Source organism: Haemaphysalis longicornis, unplaced genomic scaffold, assembly GCF_048455015.1.
Source record: "Haemaphysalis longicornis isolate Haplotype H1 unplaced genomic scaffold, Haemaphysalis longicornis Haplotype H1 scaffold_3, whole genome shotgun sequence".
NCBI lineage: Eukaryota > Metazoa > Arthropoda > Arachnida > Ixodida > Ixodidae > Haemaphysalis > Haemaphysalis longicornis.
The window spans coordinates 54,940,158-54,966,534 of NW_027526335.1; the positions used below are offsets into that span (position 1 = coordinate 54,940,158).

The 26,377-nt window shown below is 49.5% G+C and overlaps 1 protein-coding gene across 1 annotated transcript in view; it reads left to right on the forward strand.

The window, feature by feature from the left end:
* LOC144175216 (flavin-containing monooxygenase 5-like) overlaps positions 1-15,752 on the forward strand; it is a 35,830-nt gene extending 20,078 nt beyond the window's left edge. Inside the window, exon 5 of the mRNA XM_077704319.1 lies at positions 12,064-15,752. Within this exon, the coding sequence (XP_077560445.1) occupies positions 12,064-12,525 (462 nt within the window). The 3' untranslated portion in view covers positions 12,526-15,752. The remainder of the gene's footprint in view (positions 1-12,063) is intronic.
* Positions 15,753-26,377: the final 10,625 nt, after the last annotated feature.

The window sequence follows — 26,377 nt, forward strand, 5'->3', positions numbered from 1 at the left end:
GTTCTTCATTTTTTTTCTTGGATTTTTCAGATTCCGTTAAACCACTTATCTCAATTTACGCTATTATATCGATTAAACGCGGTATTTCTGCCAACCGCGTTGTGCCAGTACGTTCATAGTGTAATTCAGATCATCTGCCTCGGTTCAATGCACACATAAACACACTTCGCATGACCCCGGTGGGATTTAATATACTCATTTTAGAGTTACAGGTACGGGACTTCCCTCATAATTGTCCTTGGAGAATAATTGCTGTCGCATAGCCGCATGACAACTGAATTTGTTGAAGGTAGCTGTGTGTTCTCTCTCTCTCTCCCTTTATTCGTTATCATTTTGCTTATGCATTCCCCTGGTTCTGGTGTGCTGGGCAACTTTCGGGACCATGAGCGCGTTTTTGTAACGTAAAGGAAAACTTCCCGTAGCAACAATGTAGTGTAAAAACCCGTCTATTGTAACAAACAAGGAAACTGGTTCCCGTTTAGGCGATGATTAGCCCAGCCGAAGACGCACGCAGACTGCGCGCTTTGGTCCGTTTGGGTCCTACCTTTCCGCCGCCCTTGGCTGTGCTTTAAATATGGTCGACCAACTAGCCAAACATCGAAACCTATGGTTCCAGTTCGGTGCATTGTACTGCGTGTGGAAGTTTCAACTTAGTGCACGTGAGCAGTGGTGCCCACTAAGTCAAGGGGCCGCATGGGTTTCTCAAAGCAATAAAATAAGCTTTTCTTCATAACAGGTAAGGGGCGTGCGAGTAGTACTGTGTAGAATAACGAGCACCTGCACGTTAACGGTAGGGACATGGCAATTGCCTTCAATGTCGCTTCAAGGTCAATGCCGCCTGTTTGAAGCCTACCTGTTAGGAGCGAGCAGGCTAATGAGTGACGGCAGACACGACTCCGAAACAGACGTGACGTTGCACCGAAAGTTGAGTATCATCGGGACTGACTGTATAAGGTGACGAAATCGCCACTTTCATCAGCACCAAGTAGTACAGTGACGCAGCATTTGGCGCAATATTTAAAGTAAACATAGGTAACAGGATGAACTGGCAATACCCAAGAAGTAAGACTGAAGTGAGCAGAGGGTTATCTCAAACCACCCAAAACAGAAACTCTAAACAAGAAGCCCCTTCCAGACAATGTGTTACTTGACATAGACGCTCAGCCTGTACACGTTGGCGCGACATCACAATTTAAAGGGACACTGAAGTGATTTGTAAACATGGCGGGATTACTAGCGCAAATTGTAGTCCGGAGTCCATAGGCCATATTTCGAGTCTTTCGACCACTTTGAGCGCTGTTACTCGAATTTATTTAGCAGAAAAAATCAATTCGAACATGCTGTCCTCCTCTCTGCACCCTCGCCTATTTTCTGCGGCGTTTTTGTGTGACGTCAGGAGGAGATGAGCTGGCAATTGGCTGCGCTACTGCACGGTTCGCCGACCTTCCGACCGAGTCAGTCGGCCCAGCGTTTAGTCGGCCGGCCACCGACGGGTCGTCGCAATTTGCTCGCTCAGTTGAAACTAAGCCACAACACGTTTGTGAATAGAAGAATGTGCCTTTGTTTACTTTGTTAGTTGGTACACTGTATTAAGCTCCGAGTCCGGGTCGCTCCGCACAAGCGCTGCACAAGTGCACATGCGACGCTTCGCTGACATACGCTAGTAGGAAAATCTAAGGCCACTTGAAGGCGGGAGAAGAGTAAGCGAAGTCAATATACTGCCGCGAACCATGTACGGGTTTGTTTATTTATTATTTGTTTTTAATGCCCGGCCGCGCCCGGCTCTGTTATCGGTGTCCCATGCGAAGCATGTGTTCCATTCTTTATTTTTATGCCGCACGGCTATCTAATTCAGATAAGCAGAGTGTTTCGCCCTAACGCCGCTAGCCCACAATAATCTTCTGTTATCTACAATGTTCTGGATGTGAATCGACGGTTCCAGAAACTCTCGCGCCGAAAGATAAAAGCCTGCACAGCAGACGCCGCGGCAATCGATTCTGCGACGCTCGCCGACGCAAGTCACTTTGTTGACCGCTGCTTCGCCGCCTCTGTATTCTTTTGAGTTGTTAGGGGAGCACAAGTTCGCTACAATAAACTTGTTTCTCCTTCAAGACAACTGCGTCGTCCTTGTCTTCGTGACATCTGGTGGAGGTGCTGGGTACTCACCCTTTATACTCCCTACGACATCTGGAAGCCGCCAAGCCAGTCAAACCAGAGAAAGCCGCCGACTGTAAGGATTGCTACCCGAGTTCGGTCTTATGCCAGAAGGGCCCAAGAGAAGAAATGCTGCAACCAACACCATGGTGCAAGAAACAACGTCGCCAATCGTCCTGCAACAGCCCCGGGAACCGCCATCGTTCCGGGGAGCCCCCGCTTAAGACCCCGAGGAATGGTTGGAGAAGCTGGAGCGCATCTTCAACAGGTGGGACGATGAAGAAACCTTCCGGCATGTTTTCTTTTACTTGGAGGATGCAGCTCGAACTTGGTTCGAGAACCACGAGAGCGCCTTGAATTCAAAAGCGAGTTCATTAGGACCTGCACGACCGTGGTGAGAAAAGAACGAGCTGCGCTTTTACTGGAAACTCGAACGCAACACCCGAACGAAGGAGTCGTAATCTCCGTTGAGGAAATGAAGCGACGATTTCGTCGCGCGGACCCGGATATGACGGAAGAAAAGAAACTGAGGTTTCTGATGCGAGGAGTAAAGCAAGAACTTTTAAGTGCGAATGCACTTCTTAAGCGACCCTGAACCTGCGTCCACCGGCGATGTCCGCATAGCATACCCACGTGGGGGATCGGCCAGGAATCTCCTCGTCTTCCTTGGCAACGGGGGGAGATGGGCGCGCGCTGCCTGGCCGCTGACATGGCACATACCCACGTGGGGGATTGGCCAGGAATCGGGCGTGAGAAGGGCTAATGCACCCGCTTAAAGGAGTACTGACACGAAATTTCAAAGCTGAGATCCGCTCTACCAATCAAGTACAACGACAACACAAAAAGGTGTCTGTGAATAAATGCATCTTTCTTTCTTTGTAGTTGTGTGTGTGTGTGTGATCTCTCTTTCGCGAACATTACCGAACCGCGCAAATTCAACTCGTGCATTCGCACTTTCACATTCTTCCCCTCGGGGAAATGCGGGGAATTTTTTTGCTTGCCTTGTCCGCAACACCCCCCCAAATCGGTTGCCGAATTCGCATCCGAGGCGGCCGCCATGGAGAAGACGTTGGAAATGCGCACAAGGCAGTACGACCGTCCCATCAATGCGCTAGTTGCGGACACGATCCACGCCGGGGCTCTTAGCTCTGACACACTACGTGATACAATCCGCGCTATCGTCAGGGAAGAACTGCGGAAACTCTTCCCAACAACGCCGCAACCCCAAGTCACCTGTATGAGCGACGTGATTCGGGAAGAAATTCAACTCGATTTGGGGACTTCTACGCCTCCCGAAGTACCACGTGAGCCTCAAGCTATGACCTACTCCGCGGCTGTTCAACGACCCCGCCCTGCTCCAACCCGTCTTCAAGAAGTCCCGCCGTACCGCCGTCCACTGTCGCCCGCCCGACCCCCTGCACGCCAAAACCAGGCGCCGAGGAAGACGGACGTATGGCGAACCGCCGATAATCGTCCGCTGTGCTACCACTGCGGAGAGGCCGATCACACCTACCGTCGCTGCCCGTACAGGAGACTCGGACTGCGTGGTTTCTCCGTCGACGCCCCATGCCCCCGACCCGGCCAGCGCCCTACTGAGATCGATGAATGTCCAGCACTAACCGAGGCCCAGCCCGCTTCAACCGATCGCCGTCGCCCTACCCATAGCAGTCGCCCAACCGCCGTAGCAGTGCTGATTTCGCACGTGGAAGGTCCCCCAGCCCACGCGGGGAAAACTAAAAGCAGCAACTTCTGGAGGTAAAGTTGCACGATCGCGGAAAAATGAAAACCCTCCAACGACGCAACGACTCGCGGAAGACAGTGATTCACGACATGCCAACATTCCGACGACCCGACCTAACCCTGACGAGACTCCCGAACACGACGACAGCTACACGGCGCGACGCGTACCCGACCTGACCGAGATATCCGCTGAGAAGACGACGACAACGACGACGCACAGTGCCCGACCGTCAACACACACAAGCCGAGATGCGACGCCCCGACGAACCCGGAACTCGAGGAAGGCGGCATCCGACGTCAAGGTGTCCATCAACGGCTTTGACGTAGTCGCCCTCGTAGACACGGGAGCCGACTACTCAGTAATGAGCGGACCATTTGCGTCTGAGCTGAAGAAAGTTATTACCAGATGGGACGGTCCGCACATACGCACAGAGGGAGGACACCTCGTGACGCCAAGTGGAACGTGCACATCCCGCGTCACCATAGACAGCACGACGTACCCTGCCGCGTTCGTCATCTTGCCTAACTGCTCCCGCGACGTAATTCTCGGAATGGACTTTTTGACGGACAACGGTGCAATAATTGATATGCAGACCAAGTCGATAACTTTTTCCCCCGATCACTCCATGACGCCGGAACCAAACCCCGAACACCGTGCAGCTGTAAGGTTAGCCGATGATCATGTCACCCTGCCACCCCGCGCAAGTTTGATGATCACCGTCTACTGTGAAGGTGCTGCTCCTGACGTTGACGCTATCGTGGAGAGTGACCAAAGGTTGATTCTTCTCGACCGCGGTGTGTCTCTCGCAAAAGGCATTGCGCGGTTTAAGCAGCGGAAATCCCACGTTTTGGTCACCAATTTTACTGAGGAGTACCAGCATTTAATCAAGGGCGCTTCAATTGCGTTCCTTGAAGAAACGCAACAAGCAAGTGACGTGATCACGGTTGCCGAATTTGAACGCGCTCCCGAAGATACCTTCAAGCTTCCGAATCCCTTCGACGTGAATTCGACGTTACCGCAAGCAGAACGAAACAAATTATTGGCTTTGCTGCGTCGCTACAGGGAGTGTTTTTCGTCAAACTCAAAATTACGTCAGACACCTCTAGCGAAGCACCGAATAATAACCGAAGATGGAACCCGACCTACCCGACAGTCACCGTACCGCGTCTCTTCCCACGCGCGGGAAGCCATCCGGGCTCAAGTCGACGACATGCTCAGCGACGACATTATACAGCCATCGAAAAGCCCCTGGGCTGCGCCGGTTGTACTGGTGATGAAAAAAGACGGCACATTAAGGTTTTGCGTTGACTACCGGCGACTGAACGAAGTCACCAAAAAGGACTTATACCCCCCGCCACGAATCGACGACGCCCTCGATCACCTCTGCCATTCGAAGTACTTCTCAACGATGGATATGAAGACCGGCTACTGGCAAATTGAGGTGGACGAGAGAGACCGAGAGAAGACCGCACTTATAGCCCCGGACGGCCTATACGAGTTGAAGGTGATGCCGTTTGGGCTGTGCACGGCGCCAGCAACGTTTCAAAGAGTCATGGACACTGTGCTAGCTGGCCTGAAGTGGCACACCTGCCTCGTATACCTCGACGACGTTGTGGTATTCGCCCGGACTTTCGACGAACACCTTGCAAGGTTGGAATCTCTACTCGAGGCCATCCGTACGTCGGGGTTAACGCTGAAGCCCGAAAAGTGCCGCTTCGCTTACGAGGAACTCAAGTTTTTGGGACACGTCGTCAACGCCGCGGGAGTCCTGCCTGACCCGGCGAAAACATCAGCCATAGCAAAGTTCCCAAGACCGAAAGACAAAAAGAGCGTGCGAAGATTTCTCGGACTGTGGCCATACTACCGGCGCTTCGTCGCAAGCTTCGCACGCATCGCAGAGCCACTCACGCGCCTGACAAAAGATAGCACCGCTTTCGCCTGGGAAAACGCACAAGAAAAAGCATTCTCCGAGCTGAAACAACGCGTGCAAAACCCGCCCGTGCTCGCTCATTTCGGCGAAAACGCCGAAACAGAAATGCACACGGACGCCAGCGATATAGGTTTGGGGGCCGCCCTCGTCCAAAAGCAAAGCGGGTGCGAAACGGTAATCGCCTATGCAAGCCGTGGTCTGTCGAAGGAGGAGAAAAACTACTCTGCCTCCGAAAAAGAGTGCCTGGCAATCATATGGGACATTTCAAAATTTCGCCCATACGTGTATGATAGACCATTCAAGGTTGTGACAGACCACCATGCGCTGTCTTGGCTCGCCAATTTGAAGGACCCCTCTGGCCGTCTTGGGCGGGGGAGTTTGCGCCTGCAAGAGTTCAACGTTACAATCGTCTACAAATCCGGCAGGAAACACTCCGACGCCGACTGCTTGTCCCGCACCCCTGTCGACCTACCACCACAAGACTCCGATGAAGACAGCGCGTTCTTCGGAGTTGTAACGGAGAGCGACCTTGCCGCCCAGCAGCGTGCCGACCCCGACTTGCGAGTAATGATCGACTACCTCGAAGGACGATACGTCGCCGTGCCTAGAGCGTTCAAGCGCAACTTACCAGCATTCAGCCTCAAAAACTCCGTCCTCGTGAAGAAGAATTTCAGCCCCGGAACGAGAACGAATTATCTACTTGTCTACTTGTCTATCTACCGAGGGGGACAGCACAAGAAGTCGCCAAGTTCTTTATAAACCAGTTTGTGCTGCGACATGGAGCCCCTGAAGTCCTAATCACGGACCGCGGAACGGCCTTTACCGCGGAGCTGATGCAAGGAATCTTACGTTACAGCAACACGGATCACCGAAGAACGACGGCGTACCACCCCCACACGAACGGACTAACGGAACGTCTGAACAAGACGATTGCGGATATGCTGTCCATGTACGTCGACGTTGAGCATAAGACTTGGGACGAAGTCCTCCCGTATGTCACGTTTGCGTACAATACAGCGACGCAGGAAACTACGCAGATGACACCGTTCGAGCTTGTCTACGGAAGACGGCCGACTACGATGCTCGACGCCATGCTTCCGCATGTAGAACACGTAGACCTCAACGGCGACGTCCAAGGATACCCTCAACGTGCGGAGGAGACCCGCCAGCTCGCTCGAGTTCGTATAACAGACCAGCAGCTGGTGGATGCCGACCGCTACAACCTCCGACGCCGCGACGCCGAGTACCAACCAGGGGATCGTCTGTGGGTTTACACTCCCATTCGACGACGCGGACTCAGTGAGAAACTTCTGCGACGGTATTTCGGACCCTACCAGATTCTACGACGTGTTGGCCAATTAACCTACGAAGTGATCCCCAGTGGTGATTCGGGCACATCACGACGACGCACGCGACCCGAAGTCGTCCACGTGGTTCGCCTCAAACCGTACTTCGCAAAATGACGAACTCTTTTTGTTGTTGTTTTGTTGTGGCTGTTTGTTCGGACTGTTGTTTTATTTTAGCATCGGGTCGATGCACTCTTAGAGGGGGCGGGTAACGCCGCGAACCATGTACCGGTTTGTTTATGTATTGTTTGTTTTAATGCCCGGCCGCACCCGGCTCTGTTATCTGTGTCCCATGCGAAGCGCGTGTTCCATTTTTTATTTGTATGCCGCACGGCTATCTCATTCAGATAAGCAGAGTGTTTCGCCCTAATGCCGCTAGCCCAGAATAATCTTCTGTGATCTACAATGTTCTGGATGTGAATCGACGGTTCCAGAAACTCTCGCGCCGAAAGATAAAAAGGGCCCATCTCCCAGCGACGGTGACTCGAGTAAATGCGTCGCGTAGGGGGTGGGTGTATTGCGTTAACGTTTAGCGTTTGGGGAGTTGGTGGTAGTGAATGCGTTGTATCAGCAGCTTCTTGACGTAGTTTGAATGAGTCAAAGATATAAGGCGCGTTCGTAGCCTTTCATTCTGTGTCGGTTTTGTGGCGCAGTGGGAAGAGCACCATGTACTTCGCGTTCCGCCCACAGGTAGTGAATGCGTTGTATCAGCAGCTTCTTGACGTAGTTTGAATGAGTCAAGGATATAAGGCGCGTTCGTAGCCTTCCATTCTGTGTCGGCTTTGTGGCGCAGTGGGTAGAGCACCATGTACCTTGCGTTCCGCCCGCACGGTCGTTGGATCGAAACCAGGCGCCGGTAAGTATTATTTTTTTATATAGTGTAGGGGGAGTGGTGCGGACCTGTTGTTGAGAGCGAGGAGGGTAGCGTGATGCGGGAGAGGAGGAGTGGGGGATAGGGCGCACCTGGAACGGCTGTTGCGGACGCCGAGGCACGCCGACAACGCCGGGTGACATTGTGAGTTAAAGAAATGTTCTGCATTTAAAAGCCTGCACAGCAGACGCCGCGGCATTCGATTCTGCGACGCTCGCCGACGCAAGTCACTTTGTTGACCGCTGCTTCGCCGCCCCTGTATTCTTTTGAGTTGTTAGGGGAGCACAAGTTCGCTCCAATAAACTTGTTTCTCCTTCAAGACAACTGCGTCGTCGTTGTCCTCATGACAATACGTACAGTGCGCGTCAGGCTTGTCTAGGGCAAGCGAGCGCGTGGCTTCCGAGCATGCGGGCGACATCTGCTGATAGTGGCTGGGTTGGAGATAGCTTGCCATTGCGCGTGCGTGGATCTCGGACACACTCAGGTCGGTCGTCTTATAGCATGGGACCCTCAAACCTTCAGATGCCACGCCCCGCAAGGGGCGCTTTTATTCTGCAGTGCCAATCGTAGGCGGTGGCACGGGGTAAGCGCGTAATTTGACGCGATGCGTTGTCAGTGCAGCCGTTACGTAATCGCACAAAAGGTTCGACGGAAGCGCTGCAGTGCATTCTTGTTGCGTGCTTTTCGTTTACTAAACGTGAGATTCAGAAGATTAGCGCAGGTCGTTTTGTATTATTGTGTAACCGCCTGCTGGGTTAGTGCACCGCGTCGAACGACGCAGACTATCTGTCCTGTCAACGCTCGCGGCTGCCACTGTGAAAGACAAGCGCCCCTCGAGGGTGGTGGCGTCTGCAAGTTCGAGCGGCGCATGCGAAACGACGACCGGCCTGACCCTGTCCGAGATCGGCGCACGCGCAATGGCAAGCTATCTCCAACCCAGCCGCTATCAGCAGATGTCGCCAGCACGCTCCCAAGCCGCGCGCTCGCTTGCCCTAGACAAGCCTGACGCGCACTGTACTAAGGAAATAAAAGCAACTGAAACTTTTAGCGTACAGCACAAAACCAGGGAGCAGGAAGCACATTTTTGCGCTGGGTAAACAAGCACAGCGGTCAGCAGCACGATCGCACATCTGCGAACGCTTTTCCGTCGGAGAAATGTAATTGCTAGACGTGAGATACAGCAGAATTTTGGAGGACGCTTACTGCATGAGCGCTATACAACAAATAGTCACCTAAGGTACTTGAAATGCTAAGACTATATAAAAGTGTCAACTGGTTGCACATTATATACCTTATATATCCAACATCGTCAGCGCTGGCTCGTGGCCGAGTCCGTCTTCGCAAGGGCCACTGTCTGCAACTTGTTTTTTCTGGCGAAAGTGTGGTTCGTGATGCAAGCTATTCACTGTTCCCGTGTTCATGTGAATAAGTTGCATCGCATTTTTGCTGTCTTTATTTGGAATTCAACATGGGAACGCACGAGCCGAAGTTCTCTTTTTCGAATAGTGAAGCTGGGAGGGCTCGGGCTATCGCATATATACGTAAGACAAATTCTTAATCGTTTAATGTTCCTCAGGGACTCAAACGACTCTTTCTTGCGAAGTTTTTTCCAAGTTGCGCTTACCAATGCTTTACCACAGTTCATCGTTTCTTCATGCAAAGAGGAATGGCCTACAATTAGAGTTTATCGGAAAGAAGTAGTTGACGCAGTTTGATTCCTTTCTGTGCGGTTTTCTTTGGAATATCTCTCAAATGTTTCCAGGAAGGGTTTGAAAAAAGATCTGAAAGAAATTCTCTTTCCCGTACCTCTGTACCGAGCAGTGTACTCTGCAGGCCGAGGACAGGATGTTTTGTCCAGGGTGAAAGCTATGGTAATCCCAGCCTCTGTGAAAACCTTCTTTTTTAAATTGCACACCAACACACCCCCTGTGAAAACATGGACGGAGGAGCGAGGTCTTTTTGTTGCTTAGAACAACTTGTGCGTTCTTTGTCAAAAACATGAAAATACCGAACATGTGTTTATAGACTGTTGGGATGCCATTTTCTTCTGGGACGTCCTCATAAGAACCCTAAAGAAGGAGTAGCCCGTGACACCCTATGGAATCAGGTTCCTCAGTGTAAACAATGAAGACGATGTACCGCTTGATATGATTATGCTTTTAGGATTGTATTGTATCTGGCGCTCTCGAATTGCGGTGCGTCATGTGGATGTCAATGCGCAAACTGTGAGCGAATATTTCAGGAAAAAAGTGAACTATCTGTGCCAGTTGTACAAAGTGGAAAATCCCGACGCGGGAATTTTGCCAGTGCTTCAAAAATTGACATCATTTGATGTTTATAATAGTTTCCGCCAACCAAAACATGGCAGGCGCTTTTTATCACATCGTTGACTTGTAAAAATGTAAAAAAAGGAAATAAAGACAAAAAAATGGCTCGTGGCCGAGTGGTCTGAGGCGCTAGGATTGTTGTTTGCAAGTTACAAGTTTGAATACCCGAGGGTACGTGCTTCTTTTTTTTTGTAAGTTGATTTTTTCGATTTGGGCCGATGTTTTCTAAACTGAGTTCAGCATTTTTAGGCCGTAACGTTCACTGCTCCACAAGCGAGTTCGCAGAACGCGGGCAGGCTGACAATGAAGCGCTAGCGAGTTCTTGTTGGCGCGCTGTTGCCACAAGCACCGACTGCTTGCGGGCAGTGGGAACAAGCCAGAATCAGCAGACCCTTGGCCTGGTGCGAACACGCCTTTTACGATACAGGCATGAGTGAGGCAAGCTCCGAATATGCGGGAAAAGCGCATAGCATTTGAGCGTCTGCGGTGACGCGGATTGCGTTCATACACTGAGCAGGCCTCGGCTAGTTATTTATACGATACCAAGCCGTCCTGGGAGGCTTATCTTAGGCATATTACAGCCGACAACATGGCAGAAGCACGGTACGACGATTACTGAGCTATCAATAATGCCCATCCAACGATGCCGTTGGATGTTAAGCATGTTGTTTTACAGAACCGAAACCGAAACTTGTTTGAATGCTAACCTTGAACATGGTCCTATCACGGTGCCACCTCCTCCCGACGCCACACCCTTTAGTTGGTGCTGCCGCCACAGACCACGCATGGTAGTTGTTCTTCTTTCACCGGTTTATAAAATAATTAACGACTTATGAACCGGATAAACGATGAAAAGTGTGGTAATTTGAGCCAGTCTACGCAGTGCAAGCAAAACCGGGAGCTTGACAAATTCACTTCAGTGTCCCTTTAAGAGGCGTCCACCTGAGCTAACCAGAGCAAAGGATTGCAAGGATGCAGAATGCAAGCAATAATAACCATGTTGGTTGAGACCTAAACTTTCCCCTGGGACACGCGGGCAAATCTCAAATTCATTCATTCATTCATTATGTTCATTCCTTCATTCCATTTCTATTTCCTTTTTTAAAGGAGGAGGCGATACAAACAGCTGTTTGAACAGCTTGACGGGCCCTGATCCTCTTTTCACTTACAGCTTAGAGGAGAGCTTGCGGAGGTACGAGTTGATTTATTAAATTTAATCACTTCATCCACTATTACAAAAACAGCCACGTTATTTCACTCGGGAAAAATGATGTTCTTTCCCTTGGGAACATAGGAAAAGTAGATATCTTACAACTTGTGCTGAGAAAACCATCTAATGTCACAGTTCGCATTACATATGGGATCAAAGTTTCCTTTAGGTACCTCCTTTAACACAACACAATTTAACCTCCACCTACAATGCTAGTACCCACCTTTGCCACAACTGAAACATTGTCTCTTCCGTTTGTGTTTATTTGGCATAATCACGCATGGGATAAAGGCGCGTTGCGCTCTTGAAAAGTAAGTGTTTTTGCAAAGATGGTATTACAAGGGCACCTTTCCATTACTTTCTAGACTCCCACCACGAGAATCGAGGAAAGTGTGAATCAGAGGCTAAGGTTCGAATTTCGCCGAGACACCGCGTTGAAGAAATTCGCCTCTTATACTCCCGTTTTATTCGCGCGCATGTGCAGAGCCGCTGGATGGCCGAACTTCTGTCCAAAAGAGGATCTCTGCCCCCCGCTGAGGTCATGTACCAGGAAATATGCCGCAGACAGGACTTCACGCGACGGCGCTACGTGAACTCGCCACGACACGCCATCCAAGTGGACTGGATCAGCTACATGGACGAGCTGGCCAGTATGATCGGCGCCAGGCCTCAGATGCTCAAGTATTTCTTCACCGACAACCGGCTGTTCCGCGCGCTGCTTGGGCCCGCCGTACCCTACCAGTACAGGCTCGAAGGCCCGCATCAATGGCCCGGCGCACGACAGGCCATCCTGGACTCCCGCGCCAGGATGCTCTACCCGCTTAACGACCGCTGCAGCTCCTTCGAGACCAAGAAACTACGACAGTCCACTTTATTTTACTCCTACGCCTTCCTGTTCGCGCTTGTTGCAGGATATCTGTTTCTCCGCCTGGGGCATTGGTTCTGACGTCTTTTCTCTAACGTTACAAGCAAACCCGGGGGAAAAAGTCGGACTTTTTGGGCCATATTTCTTTGTGCTCGTGGAAGATATCCGACGGGGCGTTCTCAATGTCGCAGTGGTATCTGTAAATGTATCTACATTCTCAAGCCACCTGCGCTATGCAAAACTAGACTTAGAGGTGAGTTAGGCCCAGAGTTTACAAAAAAACAGTGCGAGGCATTCAGTGAACAAGCACAGGGGCGTGCTCGTGGGGTCTAACAGCAAGGAGAATGCCGAGGGTCCAGCGCCATGATGTCTAATCATAACGCCATGTGGGGAACAACGCTGTCCCTCAATGATCCTTGCATAGTAGATGAAATATTTAGGCCTTGACAACACATTTGGTTGCTTAGAAGCTTTTGCCTTCATTCATTCAGTTATTCATTCACTGTGCTTACTTTTGGATCCCAACTAGACGTACAACAAAGGAAATGCAGACAAAACGTTTTGAAACACACGCAGAGGGAGCTTGAGTTTGAACAACAGGACACCTTTCTGGTCGTTTGTATTGCAAAAAAAGTGCCTTCTTGAGTTATATATTCACATATCCCCAAGCATTTCCCCCCCCCCCTCACTTTCCCCTTAACCTCGGTTCGGCAGACGGTGACAGTGCCGAAACATCAAAAAAGAGGGGGGTAGGGAGGAGGCACGGCCCTACCGTGTGTCCTTTTCACTAATGTACGGGTCACCACGAATTTGGCTAAAATCTACCGAAGTGAAATCCAGTACAAGAATCATTTAATCCCAGCCCGTTATTCAGGTCCAGTCGACCCACTATCCAATCCACCATTTCCTGTTGTACAGCTGGCTGTAATCTATCTGGAGGGTCTGTTCTAACACGTCGCCACCCTCTTTAAATTTATCTTTTCCGAATGCAAATCACTTCCGAATGCAAACGAATGTGAAGTTGCTAGTTGAAAAACTCAACCAACTGATGCATATATACCAAGCACAAAAATGAAAAGCAAAGCATCCGCCCCTCGGTTCAACAACGCGATTAAAAAACTGATAAACCGGAAAAAACGCCTGTTCAGACGTGCGACAAAACAGAACCAACCATCCCTATGGAAAGAATATACATATTCCGTAAAATGCCTCTCGATTAACATTCAAAAAGCGAAACGCGATTTTTTTTCGAACAACACTACCCAACACTACCCTAAATTAACCCTAGGAAATTCTGGCGAATGATAAAACGAACATACATGTTGCCGATAACCTTATCCGGTACTAACGACGAACCACTCAGTGAAGTAGATTCGGCCGATTCCTTAAACCATGCTTTCTGTTCTGTTTTTACGCGCGAACATAGATTTTGTAACTTCGGAGGGACCCCTAATTCTATCATAAGCAAGCCAATGTCACCTATCGAAATTTCTATAAATGGAATAAGTATCGTAATTAGAAAAATGAACCTTTCATCTGCAAGTGGGATTAATAACATAAACAGCAAAATATGAAAGAATACACAATTGATAATTAGCGCCGCATTTGAGCTGCTCTTCTCGCAATTACTTTTACAGGCACAGGTGCCGAGCGATTGGAAACTGGGCAGACCCACTTCATTGTTCAAAAAATGGCAACAAATCACCCCCATACAACTACCGGCCCATTACGCTGACAAGTGTCCGATCCAAAATTATGCAGCATACTTTGTTTACCAACATCATTAATCGCCTCGAACACCAGTACTTCATTCACCCTTCCCAACATGGTTTTCGTAGAGTCCTGTCGTGTGAAACGCAACTCGCTACCTTCGTTCATGGCTCATACACAAATCTTGACCGTAATATCCAAACTGGCACCATATTTCTTGACTTTGAAACGGCTTTTGATAAAGTTCCTCACCACCGCCTTATAACCAAACTTTCTTTGCTTAACCTCGACCCGTTTGTCTTGTCCTGGATTCATCACTTTCCCACTGAAAGGAAACGGTTCTTCGTCATAAATACAGCTCGGTCCCAAATCTCTCCCGTCCTCTCCGGAGTTCCAGAGGGAACGGTACTTGGCCCCCTGCTTTTCCTGATTTACATCAACTATCTTCCACACTCTATTACTAACAATTTAAGACTATTCGCCGACGACTGCGTTATTTACGCAATAAACGCTAGTCATGCAGATCAAGTAGCTTCACAAGCAGACTTCACAGCCGTTCGAAATTAGTGCCAAAAGTGGGAGATGAGTGTAAACATATCTAAATGTAGATCACTCTCTTTTCTCAGGCGCACTAATCCGTTTTCATACAACTACACCCTACATAGCGGTTTTATACAATCGAGTAACTCTTTTAAGTACCTTGCAATATTTATCTCAGTTGACCTATCATAGAACCTACACATCAATCACGTCATTTCAGCAGCTAGTAGATGTTTAGGTTATGTTCAACGAACACCAAAGTTTGCTCTCAGCCGCTTAAAAATATCAGCTTTTACCACAATAATACGCCCCAAACTGTAGTACGCCGTAGCAGTTTGTGACCCACACCAGAATTATCTCATCCAAAGCTTAGAAGCCATCCAAAACCATGCTTCCAGATTCGCCTTTTCCGTTTACTCATCGTTCACCAGTGTAACAGACTTAAAGAAACATGGCGCACTCATTCCTTTTAGTCACCGCCGAAAAGCTGCGCGACTCGCATTATTCCACAAATTCTATCACGCACCCCCACCGGGCATTTACGTCATCCCCCCAGCCCCCACATCTCTGATCGTTGTTGCAACACTATGCATGTACATTACCCTCGCCCCAAAAGTACCACATTTGCAGAATCTTTCTTTATTTGGACAGCTAATGAATGGAACACCCTACCAGATACCATTGCTAGCATTCAGGATGCGGAAACCTTTGAAAATTCACTGACAACCATCATTGAACGGTAATACATTGCCAGATAACTTTCGAACGTACTTAACCTTTTTTTTTTCTTGTGTCCCGTCGTGCTATTTCTTGTACAACGGTTCCCAGTGTTATCTTACTCGTACGGCGTGTATATTTTCAATTGTTTGTACTTGACAATGTTTGGTACCTTTGAAGTCGTATCTTTTGCAACCGCAAAATTATTTCATCCTCAGTCCTCAAACAACTGTACCTGTCCCTTCCCCCTTCTTTTTTTCCTTCCACTTCAGCTATATCCTATAATTTTTATTGTTTGATTGTGCTGCACATCCAATTTTGCCTTTGCCAATGCCTTGTATACCCACCCCTTATGTAATGTCCCTTTCTGTTAGGGGCCCTCGAAGAAAATGAAAGAAAAAAATAAAAAAGGTCACGCGTGTACAGCATTTCAGCTGCAGAAGTTTCTCGGAGGATGCCGTTTTGCTGCAACCTCGGTAGTTTTGTTAACAAACGACCCTGTCGAAGTCAACGGCGATGCGGTAGATCCGGCAATATTGCAACACTGATAAACGGCAAAATGGCCGCCGTTGCTGACTTGCGTGCCTCAGTGGCGGTACTTATCTACTTATCTACTGACCTTATCTACCTTAATACCTTATCTACTGACACTACGTTCGGCTTCTCTGGCTGCAAATGGAGGGTCCTGCCAATCCTGGCGCCTGCGCTCTGCGTCTTCGGCAAGAACTGCTCTATTTAGCGACACTAGTCCTGCCTAGCCTTCAAAGATAATCTGCAAACATAATCTTTACCGGGAACAAATGGGGGGGGGGGGGCGGGGTGTTATTGTTCACAGGCGTTTTATCATCCGTAATGCGGTTTCGATGCTTGCTTTGTGATCTCTCTCAATGAATTCTGATTGATTGTAGGGTTTAACGCGCCGACGCAACGCAGGCGATGAGGCGCGCCGTAGTGGAGGGCTCCGGATTAATTTTGACCACCTGGGGATCTTTAACGTGCGCCGAAATCTCGTGCACACGGGCGTTTTTGCTTTTCGCCTCCATCAGAAAAGCGGCCGCCGCGGCCGGGAATCGAACCCGCGACCTCGTGCTCAGCAGCGCAGCGCCTTAGCCACTGAGCCACCGCGGCGGGTTCTAAATGAATTCTGAGTTCTACGCTATATGCCTGATTATCCTGGCGCATGAGCTCGGCGTCTTAAGCCTTGGCGCCTTGGCGTTTTTGCGCCCGGAGATGAAACCGTCGGGAGGCAAAGGTATACAGCTTTGCTGTAAAATCCGGAGAGCATCCATGAGCATTATGCGTTATAAAATGCCGCGCCCATCTTGCCCAATACAGACATATAGGACAAATTTTAGTCACGTTGAACGCTGAGCCCGCTAACCGCCGAATTCTATAACTTCGTCGTGCTCAGCGATCATACTGGTGCCTGGTGGCAAAGTGAGCGAAGTGATAAAGTGTGGGAATGGCCGAATTTTCTTTCTGCGACCCGCTTTCTGTTCATACGCAAAAAGCCTCGTATGGCCCGCTTTCCGCAGATCCTGCGTTCGGTGTGAGTACTATGGTATCACATCCCTCACTGACTGGGACGTCAAAATACCCACCCAAATTCTGATATACCCGCTCAAGGGGACCGGCAGACGACGATTAGAGCTGCCGGCAGGAGATCGCGGCTGATTAACCAATTCCCATTTAGCCTCCATGTAAACATCCTATCACCGTTAAAGCATTGCACTGTCTACCACGTTTTACTTTGAAGTCGTGCCTAAATGATATGCCGTGTCAACCTCAGTGGCACCCGGGAAACTAGGACGCCAAAAGAAGTATGCCACGGAAAACGACGTGAGGGAGCGCAAGCAAGCCGCACAACAAGCACGTTTAGTTTTACTTCCCAACCACCCTCCACAATGGGGTCTCTTTTCAACTTGGTTGAACCCCCAGAGTGGATATGCGCCATTGTCTTTATTCCAAACGAACAAACAAATGGTATTCATGGTACACGAGTCAGCGTTGCCTATACGAATTCTTCTTACAGCGAAGCTGTATATGGTCTCCCCTCCCCCGTTTTCATTCCGGTGAAGCCGGTTTACTCGGTAGCGATTCTACGCTCCCCCCCGCCACCGTTGACGCCTCTTACACCAGTCTTAAACACCTCGGCACCACCGATGCCCCGTTCAAAATTGCGCAGTCGCCGGAAAATGGCGCTAGGGCCGTTGGACGAAGGCGTGTCGTACGCTTCAAGGAACGGGAGCGGTATAATAAATGATTGTTGGCGCGTACAGAAGGGCGAATGTGGCTGAGAACAACGGAAGGCTGTGGCGCTGAACGTGCAGCCGCCGCCATTGCCGCCTCAAGTTCCACCACATCGAGTAGCTGCGAACACCCCTACAAGCGGGGCCCCTGCCGCTAGCCCCGCCGGACTCCTGCATTACAAGGACATCAACCTTCACTACCGCCTCCTCCGCCACCAGTACCCTCCACCACATCCCCAACTCACCCTAGAGGCAGCTCACTGCGTGCGCGTCCTTCAGATCCAAGCCTTCCCCTCCCGCACTCAGTTCATTCACAGCCTCCCACACCATTTTGACTCCCCAAAATGCCTTGCCTGGGGGGCCCTCTACTAGCACTATCATTCTTTGTGCGAGTGCCCAGCAGACCCCTTTCCCCTCCTTCCTTCCCCCCGCCCTCTGACAGCGCTGCGCGAACAGGAGCCATCGAGTCAAGACTTGGTGACCACTCGGGCCCTGGTGGTCGCGGCAACCCTCTGGACCGACCCCAGCAGCCTGCCCTGATCCCTGAGTATCAATAAAATGGTTTCTCTCTCTCTCTCTCTCTCTCTTGGATGAAAAACAACTTTCCCGCTTGGAACACCGGCGTAAGCCAAAAATTCTGTTTGAGTTTGAATGCCTTTATTAGCGACGTTTTTGTCAATTGCTTTCACATCTAAGCACACGCACATCACCGGTTGCCAGTTTGGGCGTGACCAGGTGGAGGGAGGCCGCATGCACGTGCTGCTAGGCTTATTTTATTTATTTATTCATACTGTAAGCCTATTCGAAGACTCATACCAGAGGGGTACAATACAAAAAAACGACACTTTAAAGGGGCCCTGGACGGCGTTTTCAGCACACTAAATGAACTAGCGCAATCATTAGATTGGGGCGTCAATGTCATCTGTGCCAAGTATTATTCTTTTACGCGCAGCGGAAAGCTCACACTTTTGTTGCGAAGTTTGTCGCCCTTTTCTCACCCTTCCCAGCGTGTTTTTGGACGCCGCCATCTTCACATGTCTACGTCATCGATTCCCAGGAGTGCGTCATGGCGGAAAACATCCTGCTATTGGGCGGATGTTTCACGCCCTTCCGGCAAAGAATTGTGTGATCTGCCCAGCGTCGGCTCGCCGGCTGATCTGCCAGCGGTGTGCCGGAGCGCTTGGACATTTTTCGACTATCCAAACAAGTGTAAACAAACGCTTAACCATTTGTATTGAGTGCAACACGGCCATAACACGTCACGGATATTCTCTTACCTGAGTACGTTCCATAAAGAAAGCGTTGAAGCCCCGTCGCACTTCTTTCGTGCAATCGCAGAGAACGCCCTGAGCCGAATGCCCGCGTTTGACGCATACATTTGACTCAACTTCAAAACAATCCAGAGTGGCGTTTCGAACGAACACAACGTGACAAAATGCGTTGCAAGTCTGAAACGCGATTGACAGACCATCGGTTGCCTCCTCCTGCTTGTCTTAAATTCGGCACTCACCTCGTGCGCGGTTTGCGGCGATGAACAGCAAGTCACTTAACCCAGGCGCGCAAGCCGAGAAGGATTTTGGCCACGCACACTGCACATACCCCATGCCAGGTTGAGTCGTACGTCGCTCTATAAAGATAAACCAGACCATGGGAAGCACTATCCACCCGCAGAGATCGAATTTATTCGCGATACAAACGCGTCCACAACACCCACACCATCGCATCCTGTATTTTTACAATGCCAAACGCATCGCGCTCTTCCCAATGGGAGTGAGTGGTACGCCTGTCGCGAGGTGGGGCCTCGAGTTGAAGCGGGATCACACAACCGTAACTGACCTCGAGAGCGGTTTGTGATTTGTTGCCAAGGCAACCGATGCTTGAGATTGTAAAAGAAATGGCGCTCGCGCGGTGCAACGTTTTGGTCGCCGTCTTCACGAATAAGCATGCCGTGCACATCACCTGTCACCCGCACCTTTACTGGCGTGGCGCAGAGAGGTGAAGAGGGATTTGCACAGGTAGCCACGTTTCACGCCGGCCAGCGCTAGAATACTCAGAGCCGTGGCGGAGCATGTTTTGCCAATGTTGCCGTTCTCCACCACGCGTCGCCCCAAGCTGAACTGGTCATATGATTGAAGCGCTTGGAAGGCTACCGATTGGGGAAGAGTAGCGAGAGTAGAAGGAGAAGGCTTGGTTGGCCGGTCTGGCTGGTCCGGGCTGATGCGTTTGATATTGCAAAAAATACAGGAGGCGATGCACACACACACACACACAGCTTCGGTCGCTGGCTTGGCTTAGCTGCAAGCTTCGTTTAGACAGTCAACGATGTTACGACTATACAGATCTGCGTGAGGGCGACGTGCTAACCACTCGATGTATTTAAAAACACAGGGGCAGAGAACTTAGTTATCCGGAATAAAATTACTGTCCACAGAAGAGTGCAACCGTGGATGGTTGCACTCTTGCCATGTTGGAAACGCAAGCGGCCTCACGTACGCACGCTATTTTGCTGAAATAGCCCTCGCTATTCTTCCATCCGCTAAACGCAGAAGCGTCTTAACGTACGGTGCATGCGCAGTGCGAACGATGCAAAAAATAGCGCTCGCTAACTGTTTGCGTACGGCTGCGTACGTTATTCTAAACTCTCTATTACTACCATTCACAAGATATGGGTGCACCTTGTCAGAACACGGGTGCACGCTGCTCAAGTGCGGCGCTGGTTTGCTCTGCACCATCCCTTTCATCGCCGCTGATAAAGCGATCCCTACCGGCGCTTTTTGTGCACGGGTTCTGAATCGGTTTAAAATGTCTTTTTCACATGCCGCCGGTAGGAATTACCGCCGCCGCAAAATAAGACCTGGCACCAGCAGGGCCACATCTGAGACGGCGCTTTTTGGATACACAGTGCGCGGTGCATCAAAGGGAACGAGCGCACGACCCTCCCCATGCGGCTGCGAGTTCGCCGCCGATAAAAAGTCCCGTGCCGCCGATAGCAACCGCAGCAACGTACACAGCGTAAGGGCAAGGCCAGGCCGCACACATGCGGCCAGGTCTTTCGCCCGCTTTTCCAGCCTTGAGCGGAGTGCGGGAGCCATGGTGTCAACAAAGATGAAAAAGCCAAAAAAGCTTGCCCGTAGCAGACGGCAGTCTGAGGAGAGCAAAAGCGTAAGTACGTCACCGCTGAGGAGAGCAGCATCATGGGAGGGAAGGCTCGCGCACCGTCAACAGCGGAGAAAGTGTTGAAAGGAGGAGGAAATGCCGCGCGACGATAATCCGCGGTTTTCGATTTACGATTTTTCAGCTAATACTCATCGCTTTAACAAACTTCTTGCGGGAGGAGATTGCTAATACACTGCTTTATTTGGTTACATATACATCCCCGCATCGGTGGAAGGTATTTCAGGACCCCTTTAACACATCTCTACAAAGACCCTTACCGATGAGATGCCAGTTGCACTGTTGGGAGAAAGGCTTCTCACGTCCCAATGCAACCTGGCTGCTCTCCTGGTTTTGGTTGGTGTTTGACACACACAGTAAGATAGGACGCGGCAGGGAAGCAGACTATCCCGTGCTGACCCGCTAGAATAAAGCTCGATCCTGCTTAGTTTGAGCTAATTTGTTAGGGAGTATCCTCCATCGCAAAGTACAAACAAGCGTGTTGTGCTTTGTGCCTTCTTTGGACTGCCCCAGCTTCACTGGTCACCCTTCTTCATAGAGTACAGGGACACTGAAGTTTTGTTCAGAATAACCTTCGGAAATTGACCATCCTGCGCATGCGCAGAGCCTGAGGGAGGTGTTTCCCCGTGTTCTTAGTATGCCCATTGAACTCCTGGCGAAGCCGTAAACTGTACCACAAACTGCCAGTAGCTGACCATCGTATGATTGGTCTAGCAACTCTACTGGGCCCATGGCCTGTCGCTGGTCTTAAAAATAAGGTTGTCCGTGCCTTAAACCCGTTCTTTATAACGGCAAGTGTCGCCTCAAAATATTAACCGTGAGTGAAAGCCCTTTACCGCAAACCTGCGAATACAAACACAGGAGGGCATTTTTGCAGTGAACTTGTGATTTTAAAACCAGGTTCATTTGTCTTCATTCAGCAGAATAGAGTAGCCGGAGGTATATTGGCTTCCAACCTCCCGTCTAAATAAACCGGATTACCTACCTACCTACTAACCAAAGGGCGACGCCCGTCACACCTAAATCCTGAGCCATCGCCATCACCTGCGCGGCGCCAAAGGAGGACCATGCAAGTTTACGACATGCGCAACGACAGTTGGTCGAATATTTAAGGCAATGCGATGCACAATCTACACGTCGAAAGCAGTAGCAGGATGCAGGACTAAGACAGCGGGAGGCGAAGGCCCAACGTCGCAAGGGACATCACACATTTAAAGCTTTTGTCCATAAAATACATAAGGAATCTTGTGTCTCTCTGGATTTTGTAACGTTTTACAAAGGGAAACCTTCAACAAAAATAAAACCCGCAACATAACAACCTCGACATAAATAGAACACATGTCGGGGTTTCCCACAGCCCATATACTGTGACCAGCACTGAGGTATTTTCTTTTCTCCAAGACAGTCAACAGTCAGGTTAGTTAATATCAGCATCAATTCTTTCTTTAATTCATTCCTTTGTCAGTGACATCCAGGCAAGATGTTGCCGTCTGAAATATCTGTTCAAAGAGCTTGACTTTCTAACGATATGCTTTGTGCAATTCCTCAATGGCCGTCGGTAGTTAAGCCGATTCAAATTATCACAAAATCATACGAGACCCTACAAAACCTGGGGACGCAAACGCTCAATCTAGAAAGCTTAACGCCGTAGAGAGAAAGTATGGCGAAGCATTCTCTCACGGGTCAGCGACCTTCTTGCTCTGGTAATTTGTCAAGGTTAATCTGGGGATCTTTTCCTTTCAAGTGGCCAGCCCTAAGAGATGCCGACACTTGCTCTTCGCGGCTGTAACCTTCACTCCCGTATCACGACCAAGCAGTTTTTTCGTTCCTGTTTTTTTAGCATATATTTTCCAGGAACAAATAAAATCAAAGGACGACCGTATCGCTCTCGCTACTCCTTTGACGCACTGCGCAAGCTACAAAACTGCAACCGGGGCGCCAAGCAACCATGACAAATAAATGCTGACTCGACATCCCCAAAAATGAAGACGCATCGGCAATCACTTCTGGAGAACGGAAGGGTAGCAACACACAACCCCTCAAGCCCCCACAAAAAGTATCCGAAACATAGATAACCTTGTCTGGGTTACAAAATTGTCCCGAAATTCAATAGGTTTACACTCACTCAAAAACGTTGCTGGTCAAAAAATCGGACAACGAGGTTTGGGGAAGTCTGTTGAAGGCGCTTCAGCCTTGGGGAAAAATTTTCAGACAGGTTGCCCCCCGAAGAGGTTTCGGCTGCAAACTTTTTCCTTCCAAGGAGATTGCACCCCAGGAAAAGGTCTTCACTCCACCCCGATAGAAAACTACCATGGAGCAGTCGAAAAATGCATGCGTTATTGCGATGATGCTAGTCGGCGACGTTTGGATACCTGAATACACGTGGCTTTGATTCCCTATGGCACATATTAGCCCTCGTTCAAAATGACATGAAAGTATATTCCAGTTGCGGTAATCATTCATAGTCTCTGACGCTTGCTTGGACGTGAGGCCCGTTTGCATGCATTTCCAATGACAAAATGTGCAGTTTATGCCGCCCTGACTACCCGGCGAAGAAAAACGGAAGCTTCATTCGTGTCTGAATCCTGTGTCACTGGGTATGGAGTCAAGACCTTTAGTCGGGGTGAGCTTTTGTGAAATTTAATGGCCTTTATGCTTATCGCATTGATTTCTTTGGATATTATGCATGGATTCAGTCAAATAATGTTTGAACTTGTGCATGACAATCTAGCTTTCATAGGTCGAGCTAGCACTGAAAAAGCCGTCATTTCAATGCTGTTAAATCAAAGAGGTGTTTAACGTCAAAGAGGTGTTTAACGTGTTCTGCTTCGAAATTTCGGCGCCAATAAAGTTCAGCGTGTGGTATAAATTAATCAGCATCTTTCATCTACGGCGCGCCTCATAGCGTAAAGGTACCTTTGACATCTCGGTATGCGATCCGCTGTATGCGATCCATTGTTCGGTTAAGATTAATGTAGTTCTTTACCTGTAACTTTTTTGGTTCCATGTTTGTTAAGAATACAGGGTTATATTTGTTCGATATTTCAACAGTTCTTTAAGTGTTATTCCTTCTTACACAGACAATAATATATTATATCTATTATCTATAATTAAGTATTTGTTAATTATAAATGAAATTAGATAATATAATAAATACATAACTGTAGTTATGTATTTATAATGCATATTTCTAATCCCGTTAAAAATCATGGAAGAAGTCGAGTTGCAATCTTTCGCCTACTAGACCCGCATGGCCAAAACCGAATGTCTTTACCAGCTAATTTCATTCGCTTTGAATAACCTTAAGTTTGCATTAGAACAGGGGTACAAGACGGAAGCTCTTAAGCACGCCGGCACACGGTGCGGCCTGCGTCAGCCCAAGCTTATAAATTCTAAGGACGTTGGACGGCACTCTAGCCACGGCTGTAGCGCTGAGCTGGAGTGCCGTCAGAGTGCCGTCTAGACACTGAGTTTTTTTGTAAGGTAGTGGGTATAAGACGGAAGTTCTTAAGCACGCCGGCACACAAGCCGGCGTCAGCTCACGCTTATAAATTCGAATGACGTCGGATGGCGCTCTAGCCATGGCTGTAGCGCTGAGCTGGAGTGCCGTCGGAGTGCCGTCCAGACACTGAGTTTTTTGTAATGTGCAATTGAGCATACTTCGTAGCCAATTATCTGAATAAAACATTGGCAAGATTGAGCGTTATTCAAGCGGATAAACATCCGGTTCTTCGTTTCCCTCCCGCGCCCTAGGCATCTTAATCTCAGTGTAATACACCAGCCCAAACCCCTCGATGGAGGATGCCAGTGAAGTCGCATCGGTCTGTGAGACGTCTATCTGCCACCAGTACAACGGGCATGTCATCGGGGTGAGAACCTGAAGCCTAGCAGGACGTGCATGCCGCCCCCCCCCCCCCCCCCTTCCCTGTGAATGCACAAATCGGCCAACGGTGATGTGCGCGTGCTTACATATGAATACAACTGACGAAAATGTCGTTACGAAAACCGTTCAACCTGAACAAGAATTATTGGCTTACGTCGCTGTTCCAAGCGGTAAAAGTTCCTTCATCCAAAAGGGGGTTCGCAGCTACTCGATGAGGAGGAAGTTGAGGCAGCAATGGCGGCGACTGCACGTTCTGCGGCAACAGCTGTCCAGTGTTTTCGCGCCCATTCATGCTTTTTTGCGGGCCGATGCTCCTTCATATACCACTCTTGTTCCTCGGAACAAACGATCCGCGTCCGTCCCATAACGAGGTAAAACTGAAACCGCTGGTAACGGCGCTAGCGGCGTTTTCAGCGGATTTCGGAGCTTGTGATAGAGGCTTTGGTGGATGCCAGGGCTATAAAACTTGTGAAAGAGGTGCCAGCGGTGGCTAGGAGGAGAACCGTAGCGGTGCCAGAGCAAAGCGGCTTACCCGGAATGAAAACAAAGTGTGCGTGTGTGTGTGTGGGGGGGGGGGGGTTGAGGGAAGAGGGTTGGCCCTATACAGCATCACTGTAAAAGATGCAGGGAGGTTGTTTCTCTGGGGACCCGCTTAAAGCAATGTCATCATATGAATGTTGATATTATATTAAAATGGTTAGCTTTAAAAAACGAGTAGATGAACAATGCATACATAATCAGAACTGCCTTACTCACACCGCACCTTTCCTAGAGTAAATCTAGGTCCCCAGTGTTGAATACACAACATTCTAGGTTTTCTCTAAGTGGCGCACATTGATATGATTGCGGCAATACGCACTCGACAAGCTACCAGGCAGCTTTGCCGCCCTCTTTAAAGGGTATTTCCCAGATTTGCCTAAGGACTGGATAACAGACTTAGATGAAGTGCTTAGATGAAAGGACCGGATAAACATCTAAATAAAGATGTTTTCAAACATATTAGCCCATTATAAAACAGGGAATGCTGACCTAAGGGTGGGTCGGTGTGGCGCCAATACGCCACTGTGATTCAGGAGCCAGACTTTCATGTTGTGCTTTGCACAAGCTATAGAAAAAATATATGCTCAATATTACAGCTACCTCCAAATTAAAGCGCCTTCAGTCCTTCGTGTTGTTGCGCACCGTTAGTGACGCTGCTCGTTCGATGTTACTTGTACACGAGGGCGCTTCAATGCCACTGAGCCAGCTCGAAACCTGGGTTTACCTAGCGTCATCCACAAAGGCAACAGTGGCTCACTTTGAGTGAATGCGCCTCCTAGAGACAACACGTTGGCAACTGCCGCCATGGCTCACTGGCTATGGCGTTGTGCTGCTGAGCCCAAGAACGCGGGTTCGATTCCCGGCCGCTGCGGCCGCTTTTCTGATGGAAGCGAAAAACGAAAACGTCCGTGTGTTCCAGATTTCGTCGCACGTTAAAGATTCCCAGGTGGTACAAATTAATTCGCAGCCCTCCACTATAGGGCGCTCCTGATCGCCTGTGTAGCGTCGGAGCGTTAAACCCCACAATTAATCAGAGACAATTCGTAGACATTTTACATAAAACATCTTAAGCACGGAAGGGTAGACGCCGAACCAACGAGTGACGCCGACGGTAAAGTTA